The 22,374-nt window shown below is 38.8% G+C and overlaps 2 protein-coding genes across 3 annotated transcripts; both read left to right on the forward strand.

Annotated features, from left to right (window-relative positions):
- The first annotated feature begins 931 nt into the window (after window positions 1–931).
- lemd1 (LEM domain containing 1) lies at window positions 932–6,592 on the forward strand. 2 transcript variants are annotated; one of them, XM_020637138.3, is made up of 6 exons: window positions 932–1,312; window positions 2,615–2,720; window positions 2,901–3,047; window positions 3,143–3,207; window positions 5,599–5,669; window positions 5,922–6,592. In XM_020637138.3, exons 1-6 carry the CDS (start codon window positions 1,118–1,120, stop codon window positions 6,226–6,228), a joined length of 891 nt encoding a protein of 296 aa, XP_020492794.1. In that variant the 5' UTR covers window positions 932–1,117; the 3' UTR covers window positions 6,229–6,592. The 2 variants fall into 2 exon arrangements, with proteins under 2 accessions (XP_020492794.1, XP_065817767.1); XM_065961695.1 differs by lacking the exons at window positions 932–1,312; window positions 2,615–2,720; window positions 2,901–3,047; window positions 3,143–3,207 and adding exons at window positions 3,218–3,581; window positions 3,687–3,842; window positions 4,711–4,795; window positions 4,923–5,017.
- Window positions 6,593–11,212: 4,620 nt separating this feature from the next.
- On the forward strand, window positions 11,213–22,095 carry LOC109986159 (glucose-6-phosphate 1-dehydrogenase). Its single transcript, XM_065961694.1, has 13 exons — window positions 11,213–11,249; window positions 12,561–12,679; window positions 14,638–14,675; window positions 14,783–14,891; window positions 15,482–15,699; window positions 17,637–17,795; window positions 18,964–19,089; window positions 19,311–19,404; window positions 19,523–19,709; window positions 19,793–20,028; window positions 20,444–20,520; window positions 20,770–20,862; window positions 20,947–22,095. Exons 1-13 carry the CDS (start codon window positions 11,228–11,230, stop codon window positions 21,035–21,037), a joined length of 1,569 nt encoding a protein of 522 aa, XP_065817766.1. The 5' UTR covers window positions 11,213–11,227; the 3' UTR covers window positions 21,038–22,095.
- Window positions 22,096–22,374: the final 279 nt, after the last annotated feature.

Consider the following 22,374-nt stretch of genomic DNA (forward strand, 5'->3'; position numbering starts at 1 on the left):
ATACTCAGAGATTATCAGGACAAGGTCATATGTGACTTGCAAAAGAGGATCAGCATTGATAGCAATTTTTCCTCTCTATCAAAAGACACATCATGGTTACATTAACTTTTACACGATAAACAATGTGAGGCATATGCTTCAGAGATGTCCACTGTGAAGGGTTTGAGAAATCTGTGCAAAAAACATCTTGGAAGTTGGTTAATGCTTTAAAATGTAGTTTTGTGATCCAACACACACACAAGACACCCCGTAAGAATGTGAAAATTGTAGCCTAGATGTATTTTATTAAGTGATGTTGAATGTCAACCCTGAAACCCTCTTTGGTAACATAAGCCACAGGAACTAGATTCAAAATTCAATTTATTGTCACTTCCATTCACTCTCAGCATGGAATAAAATACCACTCTCCCCAAATCAAGCACACTTTAAAATAGAGACAGATTGAAACAAAAAAAAACAACAAAAAAAAAAAACAGAGACCACTGTTGTCAAAGTCTTATTTTCTGGGCCATTTTTTTTTCAAACATTACACATAATTATGATAGACGTACAATGGTGTTAATTAAAATAAAAAAGTTGATTAAATCATTTATTTTTTATATGCTTTTTTACACCAGCTTTCTAGCCAGGTAATTAATATTAGCTACTTGTTAATATTTGATTCAACCTGAAATATATAAAAAAAAAATTAGTTACCTGAGTTAATCATGTATTTTTTATTTTTTTATTTTTTTATTTTTTTTAATTTGTACACGTTTTTGAAATTGTACACGTGTATTACCGTTTAGTTTAACACCTTTGGCTTGTTTTATTTGTGAAAGAACTGTTAACCTTGCAAATTGTCCTGTTAGTTTGCAGTGCTACATTGTTTACTATGTAATAAGATGTAACATTTAAGATTACCGTACATGCTGTCAATCAAGTGGCCGGCTGCAGCTGTTCCCTGTTCAGTCAGCCGCAGGAAGTTTGAGACCACAGGCAGAGGTTCTCCATGCGGCTCTCCATGCGGCTTTTACGGATAATTTCGACTCCAAAAAACGTTTTATAATCATATATGAGGACCAGCTAAGCGACTCAGTTTTTTACTATTTTTCACTTTCCACGTCGTCCTTGAGACATGCCGCTGTTGAAGGAGGACCCATCTTATCTGTCTAAATCTCGACTGAAGTCTGATTTGGTTGCCCACAATGTCGCGCTGCCACCTGCCAAAAGCAAAAAGGACATTTATGTGGAGTTGCACTTAAAACACATCGATCAGAAACACGCTGCGGATTTTTCTAGCGATGAGGAGGACCAAATACATGATGTGGAAGTGAGTTAATGAAACTTAAGAGCTTTATCGCAAGAGTAGCCTACTTTCGACACGTGTTCTGATCTCCATCAAAACTCGCACATTGATTAATGAGTTATCATTTTGATTTATAAGAGCAGTTGTGACAGAATAGTGTTTTCCCACTTCGCTGCTTGACATGTGAGAAATGATCCCCCAAATATAACTTGACATTATAACAAATATGTTGCATTTGAAGCCTTGTCAACAATGCTGCCTTCAGGGACATCATGACCTTTATTTGATATGACAGGTAATTTTGCATAGCAATAATAATTGGTTTAAAGTTAATCAAAACAAATGTGCACAAGCTCAGCAGCTGTAGGAGGGGAGGGGGAGGAGGGGTTGATTTGGGTCAAACAGTCCTCCCAACTTGCAGTTGCATTTGAGGTCATCTACCACTGAGCCACCGGCTGTATAGTTGGTATAGATTTACATGGGTCATCTCTGAAGTTGGCAGCTGCCATTACAGTCGCGTGCATGCGCTTGCAACACCTGTTGCTCTCATTTGTGAGCCCCAGGAAGGAAAACACTTCAAGTCTGCAAGTTGTTTTGTTGCTGTCCATGGACTTTTTTTGTGTGTGTGTGGTTTGGGGTGGGGGTCCAAGTGCAAGTAGACACTATCAGTTCAACTCATTTTTAATAATAATACTCATTTTTAATTTAATCAGTTCAACTAATATTTACAGTCTATGGTTCAACTGCACTAATTATTTGTTGCAATTATTTCTCTTTAGACCCCAAGTATTGTCCAAGTAACAAACAATCCAACATTTAAAAAAAATCAAAATTTCCCAGAATGTATAAATATATTGATTGTGGTCAGAAAAACTCCCAGCACACCTTTGTATAGAGCAGCTCTAGTAATGGAGTTCTGTCTGCCTGTTATACCAACGTTTGCTATTTATTAGGACATTCAAATGACCAATAATATGCATGAATCCATAATGCAAATACATGTCAGTTGAAGTCCTAATGGTACCTAAGTGCTCCTCAACAAAGGTTGTTCAAGTGTTGTAATTAACAGCTGTGATAAAGGTTAGTATTGTTAAATACCTATCGATGTATCCTCTTGATGATATCTGACATGCAGGTATCAACAGATCATACAGGATACATTTGTTTGTCTGGACATTTGTTGTGTTTTTAAAGTCTATGGGCTTTACCATAAGTATGTCTTTCACTTTGAACTTATTTTTAGGAAAGATAAATATGTTTTACACCAGAACACTGATTTAAGCTCTGATCTCTCTCTGAGTTAAAAACATTTTGTTCCGTTTGGAGGATGCAGATCCAGAGGTAACAGAGATTCCTGACCCAAGTGGCTTAATTGATGACGACCTGAGGACTGCCCTGCTCGCACATGGAGTTAAAGCTGGCCCCATCGTGGGTAAGTTTACACTAAGTACTTCCTGGAAACTGGTTTTCATCAAATAAAAAGGCTTTCAGTCATCCCTAGTGTAGTTTTGTGCTAAAATGTAATGTGTAATGTCTCAAGTTCAGAGTTTTTTTGGCATGATTATCCTTGTCTTAAATGAACAGTTGATAAAGAAATGTTTGTCTATCCCAGCCTCCACCAGGGCCTTGTATGAGAAAAAGCTCAGGACACTGACGCAGTCCAATGGTAAAGACCATCGGAACGGAGCAGAGAAAGGTGTGTTGTACTCTGACAGTGAAGAAGAGGAGGGGGACGAGGAAGAGGATGACGGAGATTCAGGTGGGTTGGTTTTATTTTATTTTTTTGTCCAGATTTTCGTTTTTTAATGCTTGATATCAAGTATCTTTGTTTATGCTTTTGTGTGATGTGTTCAGGTTCTGAAGGAGAAAAAGAGGAAACTGTTGAACAGGAAGGCCAGGCCCAACAAGAGAGAAGCCAGGTGAGAAAACAGTTTGAAATTCTTGTCACCTTTTCATTAAATAGCTTTTGAATTTCTGTGTAAATAAACGGTATCTCTTGAACATCTAAAATAAGGGTTATGCCACTTCATATACTTGTGCTGGTTGATAAAAAAACTTCTTGCAGTTTTCTGTCACTAGCTTTATTGAATTTTGGACTACAGTGCCACTTAGTGGTTTAAGATTGCCACTACAATTTAGGTTTCTATTTTGACTGTTGGCTTGTTGGAATATGCACCTTTTTAATGTTGGAGTTTGTCGGCTGTATTTTTGTTTTAACTTTTATCAGGTCAAGACGTATTTTCAGAAAGGTGGTTTTGTTTACCCACAGTGCTTTTTACCATCATCAAGGCTGGTAAATACGACAAATATTCAAATCGTTTGCCAATAAAGTTCTGTCAAAATGAATCTTCAGGGGACACTGATGTGTTTGTTTTCTTCTGGGCTGGCCTTTTTCTAGCGTGCTCAGCATCCTAGAAACAAGGAACCAACTCCCAAATGGAATTCAGGGAATGCATTAAAGTCATCAGAGCGATGTCGGACTCAATGCTCACAGATTCCCACAGGAAATAGTATTGGATCCTCTGTAGATCAACTGTCAGGATTAAGATCAGGGGTAGGCTGACCTTGTTTTTCTTCTCCTCAAGCTGGCTATTTCTGCTGCTTGTTGTTGGCTCATTGCTTCAACAATTTATCCATTACATTTATCAACTGAATCAGCTGGTACTCGTATGAGTAATTGTTCAAGTGTACATCCGATACTTCTTACAAAGCTAACTACAGCTACTGTTTATTACATTTCTTTAGCTCGTTATTTCAACACTTTCTCCATTACTTTTAGCAAACGATTTCAGCTGTTAGTCTAGAACGTAGTTTATTTCAACCTCCATTACTTCAGTTAACTTATATAGCTTTAAGTTTATCATGTTAATCAAATACTATGAGCTAACTGTTTAAACTGTTCATCCAGTACTTTTAGCTGTTTGTCATCAACGGTTAGCTTCCCATTAAATAGCTGTGTAAAAACCTTTATCTTTTTATACTTAATTATCAATTACTCACAACAATTCGCTATCAGCTTAGCACAATACTTTCAGCGTATTCTATCGACTATCAATTCAAACTTTTAGCTATTTATTCAAAATATTTGGTAATTACGCTTAGGCACCTCTCATAACAGCCTACATGTTTTTGTTGTTGGCTAGTTATAAATGACTGCTTCATGACTATAACATTACTTTAATTAAACCATAATTTAGAGCTAGTCCACAATCTTTCTGTGTACCTCCTGGCTGCTGTAGGGGTTCCTCCTGGGGTATAAGCACTCCTGGTTGGGAATCACTGGCTCTCTTTCTCTGTTTTCTTCTCCACCAATTGGATATTTTTGTTTTTCAGAGAGGGGCATTAGCTTTTCACTGGTGTATAGAGAGTGCGCTGAATAATGCATGTTTTTCCTAGTATGATAATAATACCAATCCTTGCAGGTTACGTCTGGATCACAATCAGTTATGCCCAACGATGGCTCATCATTTTCCTCTCGGGCCTTCAGCATCACTCAAATGGTTGAGGAGGAAAGTTAATCACATGTTTTAATCCCACCAAAATAAAAAAAAATGACCCGTCCATTATATATTTTATTGTGAGTTATCTCCTCCGCAGCGCTCACTCATTAATGTACGTTTGACCTCTAAACAACAGATGGAGAGTCGGGTGTCACTCTCCACCAGCGCAGACACTGAGAGTGGTTTGAATGGGAGCAATGTGCAGGACAATTGGTCGCGGTCCAGCAGGGTCAGTAGTGCTCCCGTTGTTCAGTTACACTTTCAGCTCACACTTAAGTGGTGGTTAAAGCGTTATAAAAGTACACTTGAAGCAGCAGTAGTAGGAATCAACGAAATCAAGTTTATTATAATCTGTTACTTCCCTTTCCATAGCTTGACATGCTGATTCAAGACAAGTACAACATGAAGAACAAGACCCTGTACTACACTCCCGAGGTTTCCCCTTGTAAAGGGGCAAAGAAGGCATATACTTCTTTTTTTCTGGTTTTATTTAAGTGTGTATTCTTTTTCACTTTAGGGTGTGTGTGCCTAGAAGACACTCTTCTATTTTTTTAGGTGCAGCTCCTTCTACCTGTCAGATTTTTTTTACTGTTTGTTGTGTAACCACAACAATACATCTTTTAAGCTTTTTTCTGTTTATATTTGGTCTGGTTGTTCAAGATCTCTGGTTCTTACACTAATGATCAGCCTTTTCCTTCATTTCTACTGTCCCTCCCTCGCTTGGACCCTGGGTTCTGTTGGACTCTGCTGTCTGAGACTCATCTCTTTTCTTTGGTCTGCTTCGTCATTCATTTCTGCCTTCTTTTCTAGCCTCCTCAGGAACCTGTGAGAGATGTTTTCAAGGACATGTTTCCAAACACTCCGACACCCACAGGAATCTAGTAAGTTCCATACCAATGTTTTTGAAAGCTTTCAAAGTTTTTCACACATTTTCATAGAGATACAAAAACACAGGGCGCCATTTGACCTCACGGTTATATTGCACCCTGTGTTTTTGTATTTCTATGTCAGCCCCATGTACTGAGGCTACAGTCCTTGAAGCCGCTGGCCGGGGTTCGACCCCAACCCTGCTACGACACATGTTAGGAGTTTAGTAGTTGACTCATAAACACAAACACACTCTTGTATTTCAGCGCTTCTCGTCGGAGACCCATCAAGGGTGCTGCGGGGAGACCTATCCAGTATGCATACCCTGACTCTCCTGCCAGTCCCACGACTCTTGAGAGAAGAGAGGTCGAGCGCCGTCTTGTGCCCATCCATATTCAAATTGGGGTCTTTCTCACTGTGGCATGCCTCCTTTACCTCATTTTCGTATGTGTTGATGACAACTCATTAAGCCCAGTTATGGCCTTACTCGACAGTCTAACCCAGGAGTCAGACAGCAAAGAAGGGCTCTTGCTTCAGGCTGAGACTCAGGACATACCACAACTTCAGGAGTAACCCTGTTTTTTTTTATTTCCTCTGCGTTGACTTACGTTTGTAGGTTACTTTATAGTTATGTAAACCATAATGACTTTGTCCTGGGATATCTTCAGGGAACACAAACGCAACACTTTAAGTTGATTACAGTGTTTGTGTGTCTGTATGATAACATACCTCAAAATCCAGTTTTACATTTTTACATGTTATATCAAGGCTTAAGTTGAGATTTGAAAGAGCTGAAGAAAATTGTCGAGAGCTTTTGTATTTCATAATCAAACAATGTAATCTCATAGTCACTTTTCTAGGAAGTGCTGTCACTGTTTATTGTGTGATATGTTTTAATATTTCAATTATATTTCAATAAAGGATGTTTGGCTTCATACTTCTTTTCATACAGCTGATAATGTGACAAAAAATACATGCAAACATAAAAATCTGGAGGAATTTTTCATACCAAAAGAAGACCTTTACTAAATAAAATGAGGAGTTTACAAGTGCAAGATAAATACATGATTTGATACAGAACAGTGAAGCATGCAGCCAGGGGCGTCACCAGGAACTCAGGACCTCCCTGAAAAGACTCGTCTGTGGACCCCAGCCCAAGCCAACCCTGCACAATTAACATAACCCCACCTCCATTAAGCTTATGAACCATTCAAAGCTTTTTAAACATACTTTGTAGAACATTTGAAGCTGTATTAATAATTACAAATACTAAACATTTCACACATCAACATATATATAATAATGTATAGAGAAATAGTTGCAGTAAAATTACCAGGCTGCTGTATACTCTTAACTTGTCTCTAACTTACAAAGGCAGAATAAGTCTGTCAGTCGTGACAATGATAAATTAATTCATGTAGCAACTTTAGAATCAAGAGTTTACAAATCACTTAACCCAAACAAAACGGCCTGACCCAAGACCAATGGGACAAAAGATTAAAGCTTTGAAGGGGCCTGTAGGTTTGCACTTAAGAGGTCCAAAGGTTCTGCAATATACTGTGCATGTAGCTCAGAGCCAGATCCATATGTGCTTTAAATGTTATCAGTAAAATCCTAAATGAAATTCTTAAAAGTAACTGGAGGCTAGTATTAGCAGGATGTGATGTCTGTTTAAACCAGTAAGAAGCAGAGGCTGCACTTCCTGAGAGATTTCCTGACCTGATGGCAGCCATTACTTAAAAAGTTGAAGTGAACGTATGAATAAAGTCAATTTTCTTGCTGATAATTGTGTTTGCTTTTGTAGATCATAGGAGGCAGTATTAATGTCAGTTTGTTCATTACCAGCACAAAACTCCTTGAAGCAGCTTTAAATATCACGTGGCCTCACAATCTTTTCTTCAAATTTGTCTATTGTCTACAAAAGTCTATTTAATGGGTGACATTTTGGCTCTTGTAAAGAAAATGTAAAAGGGCAGAAATTCCTGTAGAGATTGATAATATCTCAATCAAAAATTCCCCACAACACCACAATTTCTTGGTTTCTAAGACTCATGGTTCGGATGTTGTGAAAAACAACAATTTCTGTTAAATGTCCACAAGGTGGTGCTACTAACACTAATATTTAGTTGAAGTTAATTCATTTATTGTCCATGATTAATATTTACAGGATTTAACTGTAGTATATTGATGCATTTTGAGATATCTAGGAGATTGCATTGACATTGTATGTATAGGTAGCTTCTACGAGCAAAGACAAGTACTTCTATAAATGTTTATTTTAATTCAATAATTTGTTGTCATTGGTTTGATTGATGTGTGTCTGATTTTGTAGAACTCCTACTTTTGCTGCACTGTAAAAAAAAAATTAGTTGCTAGAGGGAAAGAGGGAAAGGCCCCCGGTCTCAGGGTGCTGGTGAGAGACAGGGAGATCAAGACTGTATGGCTGTGTCAGAATCATAGTGAATAGGTAGTCAATCTTTGTAGAATTTTCATTTTCATGGTTCCTATTCTGCCTAGGATGGTTGTTTTTCTAAAATTGGAATACAGTTTCAACCGACCTGGACCCCCTGGAGAATTGTTTTGACGACTTTTTCGACCACTGTTCCAAAAGACTCGACATCATGAGCACGCCATCTTCACTCACCAAGAAAACTGGGAAATCCAGCCACTCTCCAGATTACAAAAGAGCACGTTCAGACTCACTGCCCAGCACAGGTACATCTCCATCCACATCCCCGAAACCCCCTCACTACACCGAGGTAAGAATAATACTCCTCTGAATCGAAAATAGAGCTCGCCATTTTTAAGTTAAAAACTCTTAAAGTTGGAAAACTTTCAATTAGTTGAGTGAACACAACATTTTCATAGACTTGAAGTAAAACTAACTTAAAATGTAATGTTATCATGACTTTTTGTTTTTACAGTGTGGTGGACTCTTCTCTGTATCTAAATCATACTTTGAGCATATTAGGACGTATGATAACCAGATGGAGTTCTGGGCGGGGGAGAATTTGGAAATGTCCTTCAGGCTAAGAACATTTTCAGTCTTTCTTTAATTCCTATGTTTCACGTGGTTTGAACAGTTTTCAGTTATTTTGTGCTGTGTCCTCTCTGCTTCAGGTCTGGCAGTGTGGAGGTCACCTTGAGATTATACCTTGTTCAGTTGTAGGGCATATTTTCTGCAAACTGAGCCCCCATACCTTCCCCAAACGCCAGCACTGTGGACACACACAACCTGGTGCGGCTGGTTGAGGTCTGGATGGACGACTACAAATGGATCTTCTACCGCACACACAGGAAGGCTTCTTCTATTTTTGAAGAGGTGAGTATGAATGCGCAGTCTACACGCTGCATGTACCTACTCATTATATTTGGACTTTTTTTTTTTTCTGTTTAAGAATTCATTTGGCAATGTTACTGAGCAGCATGAACTCAGGAAGAGATTCAAATGCAAGAGCTTTTCTTGGTACCTGAACAATGTTCTTTTCCAGAGGCCTGTTCGAAATTTCAAATGTAGCAATAAATAAATCCAATAGCTCTCAACCTTAATCAAATAAATGCTTAAATAAGGACAAGCTGTAGTGCCCTGTAACTCATGTATGTATCATTTGGACTTAATAAAATATTGATGAACTTGAATATGTGCCTTTGTTTCCCTATCTTAAAAATCTACTTACTTGCAGTATTTTGAGTACACATCACGACAAGAGATATGGCTCAGCTCTGCCATTCATTTTTGTTTACATGTGACCCCTGAAAGCATTATTGTGTCCTGAAAGGTAAAGGAACCACAGTAGGGCCTGAACAAGTTTGGATCTTCACAAAGGTACTTTGACATGTATTTCTACATCATCTAAACTATGGAGCAACTGATGTTACAACACTGCCCCAAGCTGGACAGGGAAACACTAACATTTCCTTTTCCTCATTCTCGCTAAAGTTCGTTTACAGTTTGCATTGTTGTTGCTTTCACAAAAACCGCCTGTGGAACCTGTCTTCAGGAAAGTGTTTGACAGGTTCAGGAGAGCATGTGTATGTGAGCACCTGCAAGTCAACCAAACTAAGCCAAACCTGGCTCTTCACCTGACTCTAGTCATGAATTTGCACATATGCAATTGTGTCATTAGTTTTTCTGCAAGGTTCAGATGTTTAACCTCAGTACAATTTCACATTATATACATTCAAAGAGTTATTGATTCCCCACAGTACAACTCAAAAACACGTTATGAGAGTCCGGAACAAAATGCCCCTTCTGTGCATAAATGGCTGGTAAAGTTCAGCTGAAGCTAATATGAGGCCTCAGCAGTCTAAGATCACCAAATCAAGAAGACGGTCACAAAAAAATCTCTTTGTGTGTAGACTGTGTTTTGATTCTGAGTTTCATCAGGGCAAGAGCGTGCTCAGTAGTTGACTATCTTTATCCAAGCACTGAAAGACACATTAATGAATCACACTTACACTGAGGGTTATTTCCCCTCCTTACTCAATATTCACTTCTGGTGAGATGCCAAACCTCATTTCGTTACTCTATACTTGTATATGTGTAATGACAATAAAGTTGACTCTCATCTCATCTATTCATTGCTTTTTATTGAGTCATCACAAACACACCAACTTCATATTATTCCACAGCAGCAAATATTTCCTGTTCATTTAACTGAAAACAAAGACAATGAAGTGTACATTTATATTAACATCTTCAAAAGAAAACTGTCAGATTGAGAGCAGATGCCACAATGACTCTTGGAAAAAGGAAGAACTGTGACATAGACTTACCCACTTGGTGTTGGATTTTAAATTATTATTATTATTTTTTTAACTTTTACTACAAATTGTATTGTATTTTGCTGGGATAAAAAAAAAAAAGATTATTCCATCTTATTCTAAACCACATCATAATTTGCTTGTTTATTGTTTGTTTTATAATCTCTATCTATAAATTAACTTACGTTATCAAATGAATATAGTGGTATAATCGTAATATATTTTACTCTGTATGGTTCTGGGGCAAGTAGGCCTAAAGTATTTATATAGGCTACCTCAGATTTCTTCAGATATAGCCTAAAGTATTGTATTGTATTGTATGTATATATATGTATATATATATATATATAGGCCTATTTCTTCTTTATTATATACTTCCTACCAGAAAGATAAATAAATAAATAAATCACATGATGAACCGCCTTTTTCTTTTTAACACACTCCAAAAAATCCGAACCTGTTTAAGAGCTAAAGGAAAAAAAAATAGTACAATTTGTTTATTTTTACATTTTTTTTTTTATAAATGTAAAAACAATGCCAACCTGTGTCCTTATTTACCTCCATTTTTTTTAAACTTTCGTTATCTCTCATAATCACCTCACTTGTAAATATAAAAATGTACTTTTTTGACCGGGTCCTGTTTTTTTTTTTTAAATATGTGCGCACCACAGACTGTCACTATAAAACAGGTGCGCACCGTAATATATTAATATTCACGCTCTTAGTTTCTCACGCACGTACGTGAGGGGGTTGGACAGTTAAACCACGCCCACTCAACGCGTCGGTGACGTCACTTGATTCTACAGCGATGGGAAGTCGAGCGAGCGCTGGTGAGTTTCTCCCAAACCAATAACATCTCTCAATTCTCGTTTAGTCACTTGAACAGGGAAGTAGGCAGGGCGCACAAAAAAAAAAAAAAAAAAAAAAGAAAAGCCGAGCACCGCCAGCTCGGGAAGTGTTATCACTGCGAGTGTGTTTAAAAGTCTGCATCCCGTCGTCGGCTTTGCTCGAGGTTTATCTGCCGGGTTATCATCTCGTTAACACACTTGTGAGTAGCAGCTGTTTTCGTTTTGCATAATGTAACTTTAAGCGCTTGTAAGCTGTGTGCTCTTTTTGCTAAATGGTTAGCTGTAAACGGCAGGCTTGTTGCTTGTCAACTCATGTTGTCATTACAGCAGCATGTGAAGAAGTCTCTACAGGCTGTAAATTCACCATCTGCATGATCTGACCTCTTCTATCGTTTATACAACAACAACAACAATAACAACAACCCGTGAACATCAGAACTGCGTTAACTTGATATAATAACCGAACGAGTCCAGCTTCATCAAGGTGTTCGGCTTGCAACGTTGAGCCTTCTGTTTACAGGATTTGGTGGAGGATTTGACTAATATCATTATAGTTCGGTGTGTGTGCTATTTGTGGGAGCTAATCAGTGACCAAGTTGACAGAAATCCACGTGCAGTCCCTGCAAGTGATGTTTCCTGTGGTTTGTTAAAAGTATGTAACCACCTATGACTGCTGATGTCTCCATGCAGCCCATGGAGCATTTTAGAGGTCTGCTGGTCGAGTGTGGAAATGAAAACATTATTGGTGAAATAAATGGAAAAAGAAAAGCACTTCCTGATTTGACTCATTTGTTACAACTTTAAATGAGTCACAAGGAAATCTTAAGTTTGTCATTCTAAAAATCCAGCTCCTGCAGCGCCTCCCTGTTGTTGAATGATGGATCATTGAGGAAGTGAAGGGCCAATGCAAGTGGTTATAACTGTGGTTATTTTTGTATAAATCAATGAATTGCATATTTATTTTTGCAGTGATTCCCAGTCGGTCTACTAATCCGCTGACTGCTGCAGTTCTGGCTAAAGAAGAAGGTCATTTAAAAAAAAAAATAAACAATAGAAAACAGTATCATTGTTTTTGTGACATTTAAGTTTCTAACAAAATGCAAAAATCTTAAGAATGTGACAATTGTAATATTTTATGGCTTTCAAACAATCAAAAAAAAAAAAAAAAAAAGCCGTCTTTGGTAGACTTCTAATTGGTTGAGTCTGTCTTGTTATTGTATTTGTGATTTTTGGTTTAACATGTAAAAATGTGTTCTTACTTTATTTTCTTTTTGGTATGTTTTTTTTTTTTAGAAAAAATGAGCATTCCCCTCTCTCGCTCTGAGGTGTTCGGGGAGCTGAGGAAGGAGCTTCATGAAGATGAAAAGTTCCTACAGTCAGATGCTCACGTCTTCATCATCATGGGAGCATCGGTGAGCCAAGGGGAAGACTTTAGACTTTTAGACTTTAGACTTTATTGTCCCCGAGGGGAAATTCTTTTTCACAGCACCGTTACTGTCCAAACAGACAAGTCATCGTCATCGTCTACTCAGTCAAACTTTTAAATGCGATGCAAATGTATAAATGCAATGAAAGAGCTACTGGTCAGGTGCAATCCTCACCAAACAAAATGAAATGTGTAGTTAAGAAGCTTTTTGGTCAACCAGTTGCATGTTTATAATTTTTCGGGGAGTTTAATTATTATTATCTTGCCTGTTACGGTCAAGCCCCTTTTGATGAGAGTCGTTCTCCTTAATTTGTTTGAAAGTGTGAAATAATCTTTTGAAATTCTTCCAAAAATTGCACATTCTGTGATTAAGGAAGTGTTTAAACTGATTTTAGCAATCTTATGCAAACCATCACCGCCCGGTCAGCCTTACATTGAGACATGAAAAACCTGAAACTTCCTCTTGGCTTATCATTTCAGTAGGATGTGAAATATCAGACTCAGTTTCCAAACAGATTATTTATAAGGTCTTACTTTCTCTTCTGCAGAAACCCTTTTTTTTTTTTTTTTGCGTTTCTTTGTCAAATTACCCTTTACTGCTGAATCAAGTTGAATTGTAAATAAACACTCATTGCAATGGAAGAAGAGCTGCCTTCTCTATCTGTTTACTGTTTCTTCAGAGTGCTCTGGTTCAGGAAGTAAAAAAACATTTCAGGCATTCGGAAACTTTTTAGACTTGTTTCCTCATTTCTTTTTCACAAACGTTTCCTCTTTGCGTTTTCTCCTCTTTCACGGCTTCAGCCTTTCCATTTGTCTCTCTGCGTTCAAGTGTTTCTACAATCTAAATGAGGCATGCTAATGACTGTTGTCTATAAAACACAACCTCATAGGATCATGCTTGTATCTGTGAGGACATGGGAACTTAATTCCGGACTCACATTTTTAAATTTTCTTATTAAAAAGAAAATGGTATTGTATTAGTTGTTTTGATAATCTAGTGTCACATCAGTGGTCAATTTGGTTATATCCTCCGTTCTCTTGCTTTGTTGTGCTTGTTAGAGGAGTGTGGCGCTGTTGCAAATTTTTGCAATGTCACTAACAGTCAGCGTTTTTCTTTCATTGCCGTGCACAGGCAGGTCAGGGCAGGCTGGATAGCAATCTCACTCTGGTTAGGCTTGTTTTGTGGATATGTGTGTGTGTGTGTGTCGCTGCAGTTGTTCTCCACTAAATGTTTCTCAAAAAAAAAAGAAAGACCACACATTTATCAACTGATATACATTAGTTCTGGCTTGTGTTATGAAAAGTTTGACATGCTTGCCCTTTTGCTGATGTTGTTAGACGATGTGTGTACCAGATCGGCTCAAGTGAATTACTAACTTCTTATCCCAAGTGTGCCACTAAAGATTACCATAAAGACTGCGACTAAATGTCAATACTGATTAATCACTTTATTAATTTCCTATTGGTCAATTATTTAAACTTCAAAAGATTTCTCAAAACCAACAATGACATTCTCAGACCTGTTGTCCCTGGAGATATTCATTTTCATGTCAGCGAGGAGAGAAAAGGAAATATTCACATTTCATAAATTGGAACGGAGGATTTTGGAATAGTACGATTATTTAACATCCTGTGTCTGTAGTCAAGCTTTTATCTCTCGACTGTTTATCCATGAATTTACATTCAGTGGAATTACTGAGGTTGTGCAAGTCCCCAATGAGCCAAAGCAGCCTACTTACCAGTTGTGAGATGGTGTGACCTGTAGTAAAGTGACATCTTAACACCTTTGTGTCAGGGAAAAAGAATGACCACCTTGTCATAGTGCGCCATATAAACATGCAGTAACAGTAATTAAAGTCTTAGCATCAACACTTGATGATTGTGTACTGTTGGTGACCTGTGTTTTTAAAATGAATTTGTCTGATTGTGTGTTTGCACCTGTAGGGGGATCTGGCTAAGAAGAAAATCTACCCGACTCTTTGGTGAGTGAACTTTTGACCCCCGTGAAGCAGACACTCTCCTCTAATCTGGATCTTCTGAAGTGGGGTTTAATGATAATAAGCTGCATGTTTATCTGTTCTCTAACCAGGTGGTTGTTCAGAGATGGCCTCCTTCCCGAACAGACATATTTTGTGGGCTTTGCCCGCTCGGACTTGACAGTCGATGCCATTCGAGCTGCTTGCATGCCGTACCTGAAGGTAAACCTGGACCCTTTGAGATTACATTTTTAAAAATGAAAACATTTTAAATCCAAGAATTACCTGCTAACCCCACAAACAGCAAACAGTCTTAAGTTATCCATTAGCTGATGAACTACTTTAATTTAGGTTTTCGACATATTGAACTCTTTGGCAGCTAAAGAGTCTGAAATTCCCTCATAGTCTGCTGGAGGCCTGAACAGTAAATACTGGACCCACATTTATCAGGTGACAAGCAGGGCTCCAAATGATTGTTTACTCTGCTCTTGAAGCACCAGTTGTGTAAATAATAGATGTTTGAAATAATTCACTATGTCAACTAAGAAGGGGATTTTATGTAATTGCTGCCATCAAGTGTCAAAAAAATAAGTAATTTCAGGTTTACACTGTGACAGCTCTTAACCGGGAATATATCATTAGCCCGGTCGGACAGCAAGTCTTTTTAGAAACGCAGAAAAATTTCCATCACTCATGGTTTATGTATTTTTAAGTCTTCTGGTCCTGGTAATCTTCTGATGACTTTAGTTTTTTCCTCACACATGCGCTGCATTTTATCATTTGATTTGATCAAAATCTCTGTATGTGTAAAGGTGACAGATACAGAAGCAGAGCGGTTGTCGGCCTTCTTCAGCAGGAACACGTACATCAGTGGGAAATATGCCGACCAGGCGTCCTTCTCCAAACTCAACACACACATCCAGTCTCTGCCCGGAGGACCCGAGGCAAACCGCCTCTTCTACCTGGCACTGCCGCCCACCGTCTACCACGACGTTACCAAGAACATAAAGCTGAGCTGTATGAGCACAAAGTCAGTACACTCACCCCTCCTATAAACCATTACTGTGTCTCCCTGTTTACTTATTGTTTTGCTGTCATCTGCTGTCCTGCTACATTTCTATGTTGACTGTCTGATTCTGAAGTCAGACAGTAGTGAAGTCTGGAGTCCCTGGGTAACTCATGATACACGATACAGCCCATGATAAAGATAATATAACCACACAGCAGTACTGCCATAACTCATTTATTGCAACACAATCATATAATGATTGAACACAATATCTTTTGAAGAATTCAAAATGCCCCTTCAAAGTTAAAGTGCATGATTAATGCTTTTATTTTCACCTCTTATCACGTTATATCTCTTAACTTCTAATATCCCACATCAAAGTCTTCATTGGCCAGTTTACATCTATTCAGGTTAACGTCTTTAATGCCAAAAGCGCCCCCTTGAGGAGCTATGAAGTAGTGAGTCTTATGGCAGGGAAACCTGTTTAGATTGCCATATGATTTTTTTTTTTTTCTTACAACACAGATGTTTGGCACCAGTGATTCTGTAGTTCTATCACACTATTCAGGACAATGGTAAATTGTTGTATCAATATTTAGTCCCATCACTAGTCATAGTGTATCTTTGAGCTCTTTTGATGTAACCTGGTGTACTGTGAAGCCGTTTTTTATTTTTTTCATTTTACGTTTTTTCCAAATCCCCATAGTCAAAGTCAAATCTTTAAATTTTTACGAAGCTATGTGGGTCGGTTTCTTACAGGCTGGTTTTCCCCTGTGTCATTTCAAGCTGATTCTGACCTGACTTTTGAGTCACACGACTGATTACTTCACGTTGATCGAGCGCTCTTTGCCACGTAGTGAACAGGGGGAGGAGGCGTGGGGTGATATCACAGCCCAATCCGCTGCCTTAAACTGGTTGGCTGAATTTCTGACATGTTTGAAATTTTGGCCGGACGACTCTACATTGACTCACACAGTGAGAGCAGAGCCACGAGCCGACCCCCTGACTTCAGGCCTCTTCACCCTGATTGCGCAAACTGTCAGCATCAGCAGACATGCCTGTTTGACATGTCTTCCCTCTACTATCACAAAAAATATGAACAGGAAAATTGGTTGGACATGGCTGCAGAACTTCAGCTCGCAGGGATTTTTTGTAATGATTTATCTATCTAGTTGACTGGTGTTTGTTGGCGATGAGAGAGCGCTTCTGACGGCGTTTGCATTGACGTCGTGCATGAGGCAACTTACATACACACAGATCTGACTTCAACTCCTGTCTGTGGGAGTTTTCCAAGGAAACTTTGACACTTGTCAATACTCAGTCCTGATGTAACATGTACAGTGGGAGCACTCAGGTCGTGCTTGACAGTCGGACCGCAGAGTGTGAGCTTCGGTTGGCGTTGTTAACTGTTCACTCGTACTGAGTGAGTTGACATTCCAGCATGACATTTCTACAGTCATACAGTGTGTGTCTGGCCTTAGGGCACACAGAAATAACCTGCCTGATGTGGTCCTAGCAGAGCAGCACTTGTATTGATTATACATTTAGAAGTCTGTTTGCAGTATTAGCTTCGATATGGAAGTTTTTGTTTTCTCCATCAGTGCAGCAGTGGAGGTTGTTTCTAGTATTCTCTTCTCCATTTAGTTCCATGGGGGTAAAATAACAAATGACAAACTTCTCTTAATAATTTGTTAGAGTTCAACAGCACCACGACCTAAATCCTTCAGATGAATAATTCAGCTGTATCAAAGGCTCTCTGAAACAGATTAAACACAACCTGTATATTATAACCTTCATCACCTGCATGTCTGTGTTATTTTTTTCATATCTTTGCTTTGCATATTTTTCCAACTCTATAGTAAAGAGAAACCCAAGATGTGCAGAAAGGCCTGAGCCTGCTGTGCCCCCCCCCCCCCCCCCCCCCGGTGTGACTGATGTTCTCCTTGTGTGTTGTGCAGAGGCTGGAACAGGGTGATCGTAGAGAAGCCGTTTGGACATGACCTTCAGAGCTCTGAGGAGCTGTCCACTCACCTCTCCACTCTCTTCACCGAGGACCAAATCTACCGTATCGATCACTATCTTGGCAAGGAGATGGTGCAGAACCTCATGGTGCTCAGGTGAGAAAGCCTTTTTAAGGTTTCATCAGTATTTCATTCTTTTATGAGGCCTCGTTAAGATTGTGATTGTATAATAGGACATTGTGAAATGCTGTGAAAGGGAACACATTTTGCTGGTGATTAAGTTTAAAGTGACTAAGTTGTAAACAGCGAGACGGAATATTAAATTTAATAACAGTAAATATAACAACAGAGTGATAACGGAGCATTCTGGGTTGGACGTCACACTGAAGAAAATGAATCTAGTTTCTGGAGAGTGTATGCAGTGGATTTCTTTCTTTTAGGAGTGAGTGGTCTTGAATGATCATTTCATACTTTGAAATAAAATGATTGGTGAACATGTCGGGAGATTTCTGCCGAATACATCCCGTCAACCTGGAAACCCCGAAAGAGGTAGCAATCCAGCAGCAGAAGAAGGTTGATTTTAACTGTTCAATAAACCAATGAAAAGTTACAATCCATTAAAACTATAAAATAAGGACGAGATAGTTGGATTATATAGTAAATTAACTAAAGTGAAATTAAGTGAACGGGAGAAAAATAATTTAGGATAAAAACATTTTACAAGACAAGATACGCAAGATTTTAATAGCCTTTAAATAAATGACTCTGATGCATATATTGCATCAGAGTGCCTCGGACTTTAAGCTCAGACTGCCATTTCTTCACAACAAACTTTATTTGTCATCAGGACAGTCATTTATTTATAAGCTCTTTGACTTCTGTTCCGTTCTTGAAGAGCACCTGATTCCTCTCCATTTTCTGACCCAGTGCAGCACTCGTTTCAACCTTGTTTCTATTAATAGCCTTTCTCAGAACAATGACACATTCTTTAACCAAATAAACATTAAATTTGTGTTTTTCTGTTTTTTTTCTTTTACAATGAGGTAAAGCTGGGGACAGATGTACAGTATATGGTCATTCAATGTGATTTCTTGCAAAGTAATTGTTTTAATAGGATACATTAGGATACTGTGTATCTAAAGCAAAAGATTGTGCATGCCTCATTTTCAGCTGGTTTGTGGTTCAGAAAATTTTCAGTGAAAATCCGGCAAAGAAAACACCAGTCAGCATCCAGAGCATTGGACAAATGTGTCTACATGTTGTCATGAACAGCCGTCTGTTCACGCTGTGCACATGATGAGATTACGTGTGTGTTCTTTCTCAGGTTTGGGAATCGTATCTTCGGGCCAATCTGGAACAGGGACAGTGTGGCCTGTGTGGTTCTCACCTTTAAAGAACCCTTTGGCACTCAGGGACGAGGAGGATACTTTGATGATTTTGGCATCATCCGGTGAGATGGCACATTAAAAAGAAACATTATTTTTACCATTTCTTAGTTGTCGACATACTGCTCATGAATTCTACATTTAGTTAGCATACATAAACTGTTCCCTCTTTTAATTTAACAAGCACCAACACAGGATCAGTTTTGATTTAAAGGAATGTGACCACAGCCATCACATCCTTTTCTCCGTTGTTTGTTTGACCACCTGTTTCCTTTGTCTTCATCAGCGATGTCATGCAGAACCACTTACTCCAGATGCTCTGCCTGGTTGCCATGGAGAAACCAGCATCCACCAGCTCGGATGATGTCAGAGATGAAAAGGTATGGGCTCAACACACTCATCAAATGCTTCAAGTGAAGAGAGAGAGTGTTCATACGATGGTTTATTATTCTGAACGTGTAAACAGAGGACACCTGTTCTCTCATGCTCTCTTTGTAGGTGAAGGTGTTGAAGTGCATCGCTCCAGCATCAATGTCGGACGTTGTTCTCGGCCAGTATGTGGGGGATCCAGAGGGTGAGGGGGACGCAAAACTGGGTTACCTCGATGATCCTACAGTTCCAAAAGGATCGACTCAGGCCACCTTCACCGCCGCTGTGCTCTACGTGCACAACGAGCGCTGGGATGGTAAACAAATGTGCCCTTCACAGAACAAAGTCCTACTGATCTCCCATTATCCACAGCCCTTTGTAATGATCATCCGTCCTCAGGTGTCCCTTTCATCCTCCGCTGTGGAAAAGCTCTGAATGAGAGGAAAGCCGAGGTGCGGCTGCAGTTCACAGACGTACCGGGGGACATATTCGGAGATACGTGTCGCAGGAATGAGCTGGTGATGCGCGTGCAGCCGAACGAGGCCATCTACGCCAAAATGATGAGCAAGAAACCCGGCGTCTACTTTAGCCCAGAGGAAACTGAGCTGGACCTCACCTACAAGAGTAGATACAAGGCAGGTTCCAAAAGGCAAACTGGATATGGCAAAGAAAAGACCATGTGATGTAATATGAAAAGGAAAAAAAAAAAAAAATCAGTTTCCAAGATGAATGTAGAAAATCAATGCAAATATTATTTTTAGATAATGAGACCAAGGTAGTAGTTTTACAAGAAGAAAAAAAGAAAAGATATTTTCTGTGAAATTATTTTGTTTAAAAAAAAAAATCTGAAACTCTAAACTGAAGGTCACAAATTTAGGAGAAAAAAAGTCTCAAATATTTTGGAGGATTTTTTTTCTGTAAAGTAACAAGTAAAAGTAACACTAAGTTTTGTTTCTCCCCCTGGCTCCCTATTACTTTAATCTTCCGTGTCTTGGCAGTATTTTTCTAGTTTAAAAAAATAATTATGTGAAATTTGTCTCCCCTGTTCAGGATGTGAAGCTCCCAGACGCTTACGAACGCCTCATCCTGGATGTTTTCTGTGGCAGTCAGATGCACTTTGTACGCAGGTGTGTCTTTGTTTCCCTCTACTATCTTCTCATGTTACTTTTTGTAAGCTTAAACCTGTGTAGTAAAGCAAGCTGCAATGTTGCTTTATGTGAGCTAACGGTTAATTCCACTAGATGGCGACATAGTGCATCTTTCTTTCTGTCTCAGCATTAAAGGAAAACCTTGATCATAAAGAACTCTTCATGTTTTTACACTACATAAGGGATCATAATGTCTTCTATCACATGTTGAACTGTTTGTTTTCACAGTGATGAACTAAGGGAAGCATGGAGGATCTTTACGCCTCTTCTTCATCAGATAGAGCGAGAGAAGCCCAAACCCATTCCTTACAAATATGGAAGGTAAGAGATGTAGTTCACTCCGCCCTATTGAAAGAAAAACTAAATGCAGGGTGTGGATTGTGATTGTTTTTTCTTTCTTCTCAGCCGTGGCCCAACCGAGGCGGACGACCTCGCGAAGAGGGTTGGATTTCGCTATGAAGGCACTTATAAATGGGTCAACCCTCACAGACTGTGAACTGTGAAGAGATGAGGGAGGAGTAGATGTAGGAGAGTAGGAGAGTTTGCAGCAGGGTAAGTGAGCTGTGTCATGTTCCAACACTGCAGTGTCTTTAAGGAAAGAGGCGTTTCCACCATGTGGATCCATTGAGGTAGCATTTAGCTATTTAAAGAAAATTGTCTATATTTCAGGTATAGAATTATTTCTTGGAGCCAATTCATCGGCTATTTAAAATAGCATTAGTAATTTATGCTGATGTCTTAAATGGGCCTATAATACTTTATTTTTTATTTTTAATAAATTCATACATTCCCAGCAGATTTCCATGTTTTATTTGAGATGTGGGACCATGTCAGTTTTAGAGGGAGCAAAAAAAAATATGAACGGGGATATTTCTTTGAACATAACTGATGATGTAGCTCCATGTCTATATGAAATAGATCTTAATTTGTCAGGATGGAAAATGGAATAAAAAAAAGAGTAACAAGAACAGAGCAGAACAACAACAACTCAAACGCTGAGTCATGCTCACCCAGTGAAAGTATTGTACCAAAGACAGTCAGTGAACGCAGCAGAGAAGAGGAACACATGCCTGATTGTTCACCATCTTTCACTCATGATTGTAATACCATTATGCTTCTATCGCATTTATTAGTCATGCTTATATCTTATAACTTGCATACCCTCTCTGCCTCCTGTGTCTGGGTCCAAACAGGTCATGGCTGTCTGAGATAAATAGACTGTGGTTTACATAGAGAGGTAGAGGCAGTTTCTCTTTGAAGCATTCATACTGCGATAGTCTTAAGTGTCCTTACGGACTAGCAAAACAAACTCTGTCTTGTTTAGTAGCCTCCCTTTGAGCTTTGTTCCCTTTTTGTTTACATTACTTTATGAGTTTATTTAAGTTGCTGATGTTCATCTTATATTTTCCAAAATATCCAGACAGCAGCAGCATCCACGACTAAACAGTGAATGTCTTTGTAATGATGTACTGTATGTTTACTGCTGTTAACTGCACTCTCACATGTAAAGCTAGCTACATTTCCACAACTTGTAATAAAATAGTTTTGCTTCTCTTTTTGTGTGTTTCATGCTTTGGGGTGTGGATGGTTTGTATATAACGATGGGTCGAGTGTAGCTTTGTAAGGGGTCATTTCTATGTTCTTTGGATAGTGTGTTCCCAAGGACTAAATATGTGATCTCCCAGGTTCCTGTGTCCAAGGGTCATATCCACAGCAAATGGATTTAATGCCTGCCACTTCTCAAACACAGGGTAAAGGTTTGTTACATGTGCTTTCTTATTATGATGCATACAAAAAGATCTGCTAACCTCAGTTTAAAATATTCCAGAATGA

The sequence above is a fragment of the Labrus bergylta genome, chromosome 12, assembly GCF_963930695.1.
Source record: "Labrus bergylta chromosome 12, fLabBer1.1, whole genome shotgun sequence".
NCBI lineage: Eukaryota > Metazoa > Chordata > Actinopteri > Labriformes > Labridae > Labrus > Labrus bergylta.

Bases quoted from the DNA above. Each gene is read 5' to 3' on its own strand.
- lemd1 (XM_020637138.3), top strand. From the start codon at position 1,118: ATGCCGCTGTTGAAGGAGGACCCATCTTATCTGTCTAAATCTCGACTG. The intron at 3,208-5,598 runs GTGAGAAAACAG...CTTCTTTTCTAG, and splicing joins CCCAACAAGAGAGAAGCCAG to CCTCCTCAGGAACCTGTGAG. The intron at 5,670-5,921 runs GTAAGTTCCATA...CTTGTATTTCAG, and splicing joins CCGACACCCACAGGAATCTA to CGCTTCTCGTCGGAGACCCA.
- LOC109986159 (XM_065961694.1), top strand. From the start codon at position 11,228: ATGGGAAGTCGAGCGAGCGCTG. The intron at 19,090-19,310 runs GTGAGATGGCAC...TGTCTTCATCAG, and splicing joins GATGATTTTGGCATCATCCG to CGATGTCATGCAGAACCACT. The intron at 19,710-19,792 runs GTAAACAAATGT...ATCCGTCCTCAG, and splicing joins GCACAACGAGCGCTGGGATG to GTGTCCCTTTCATCCTCCGC.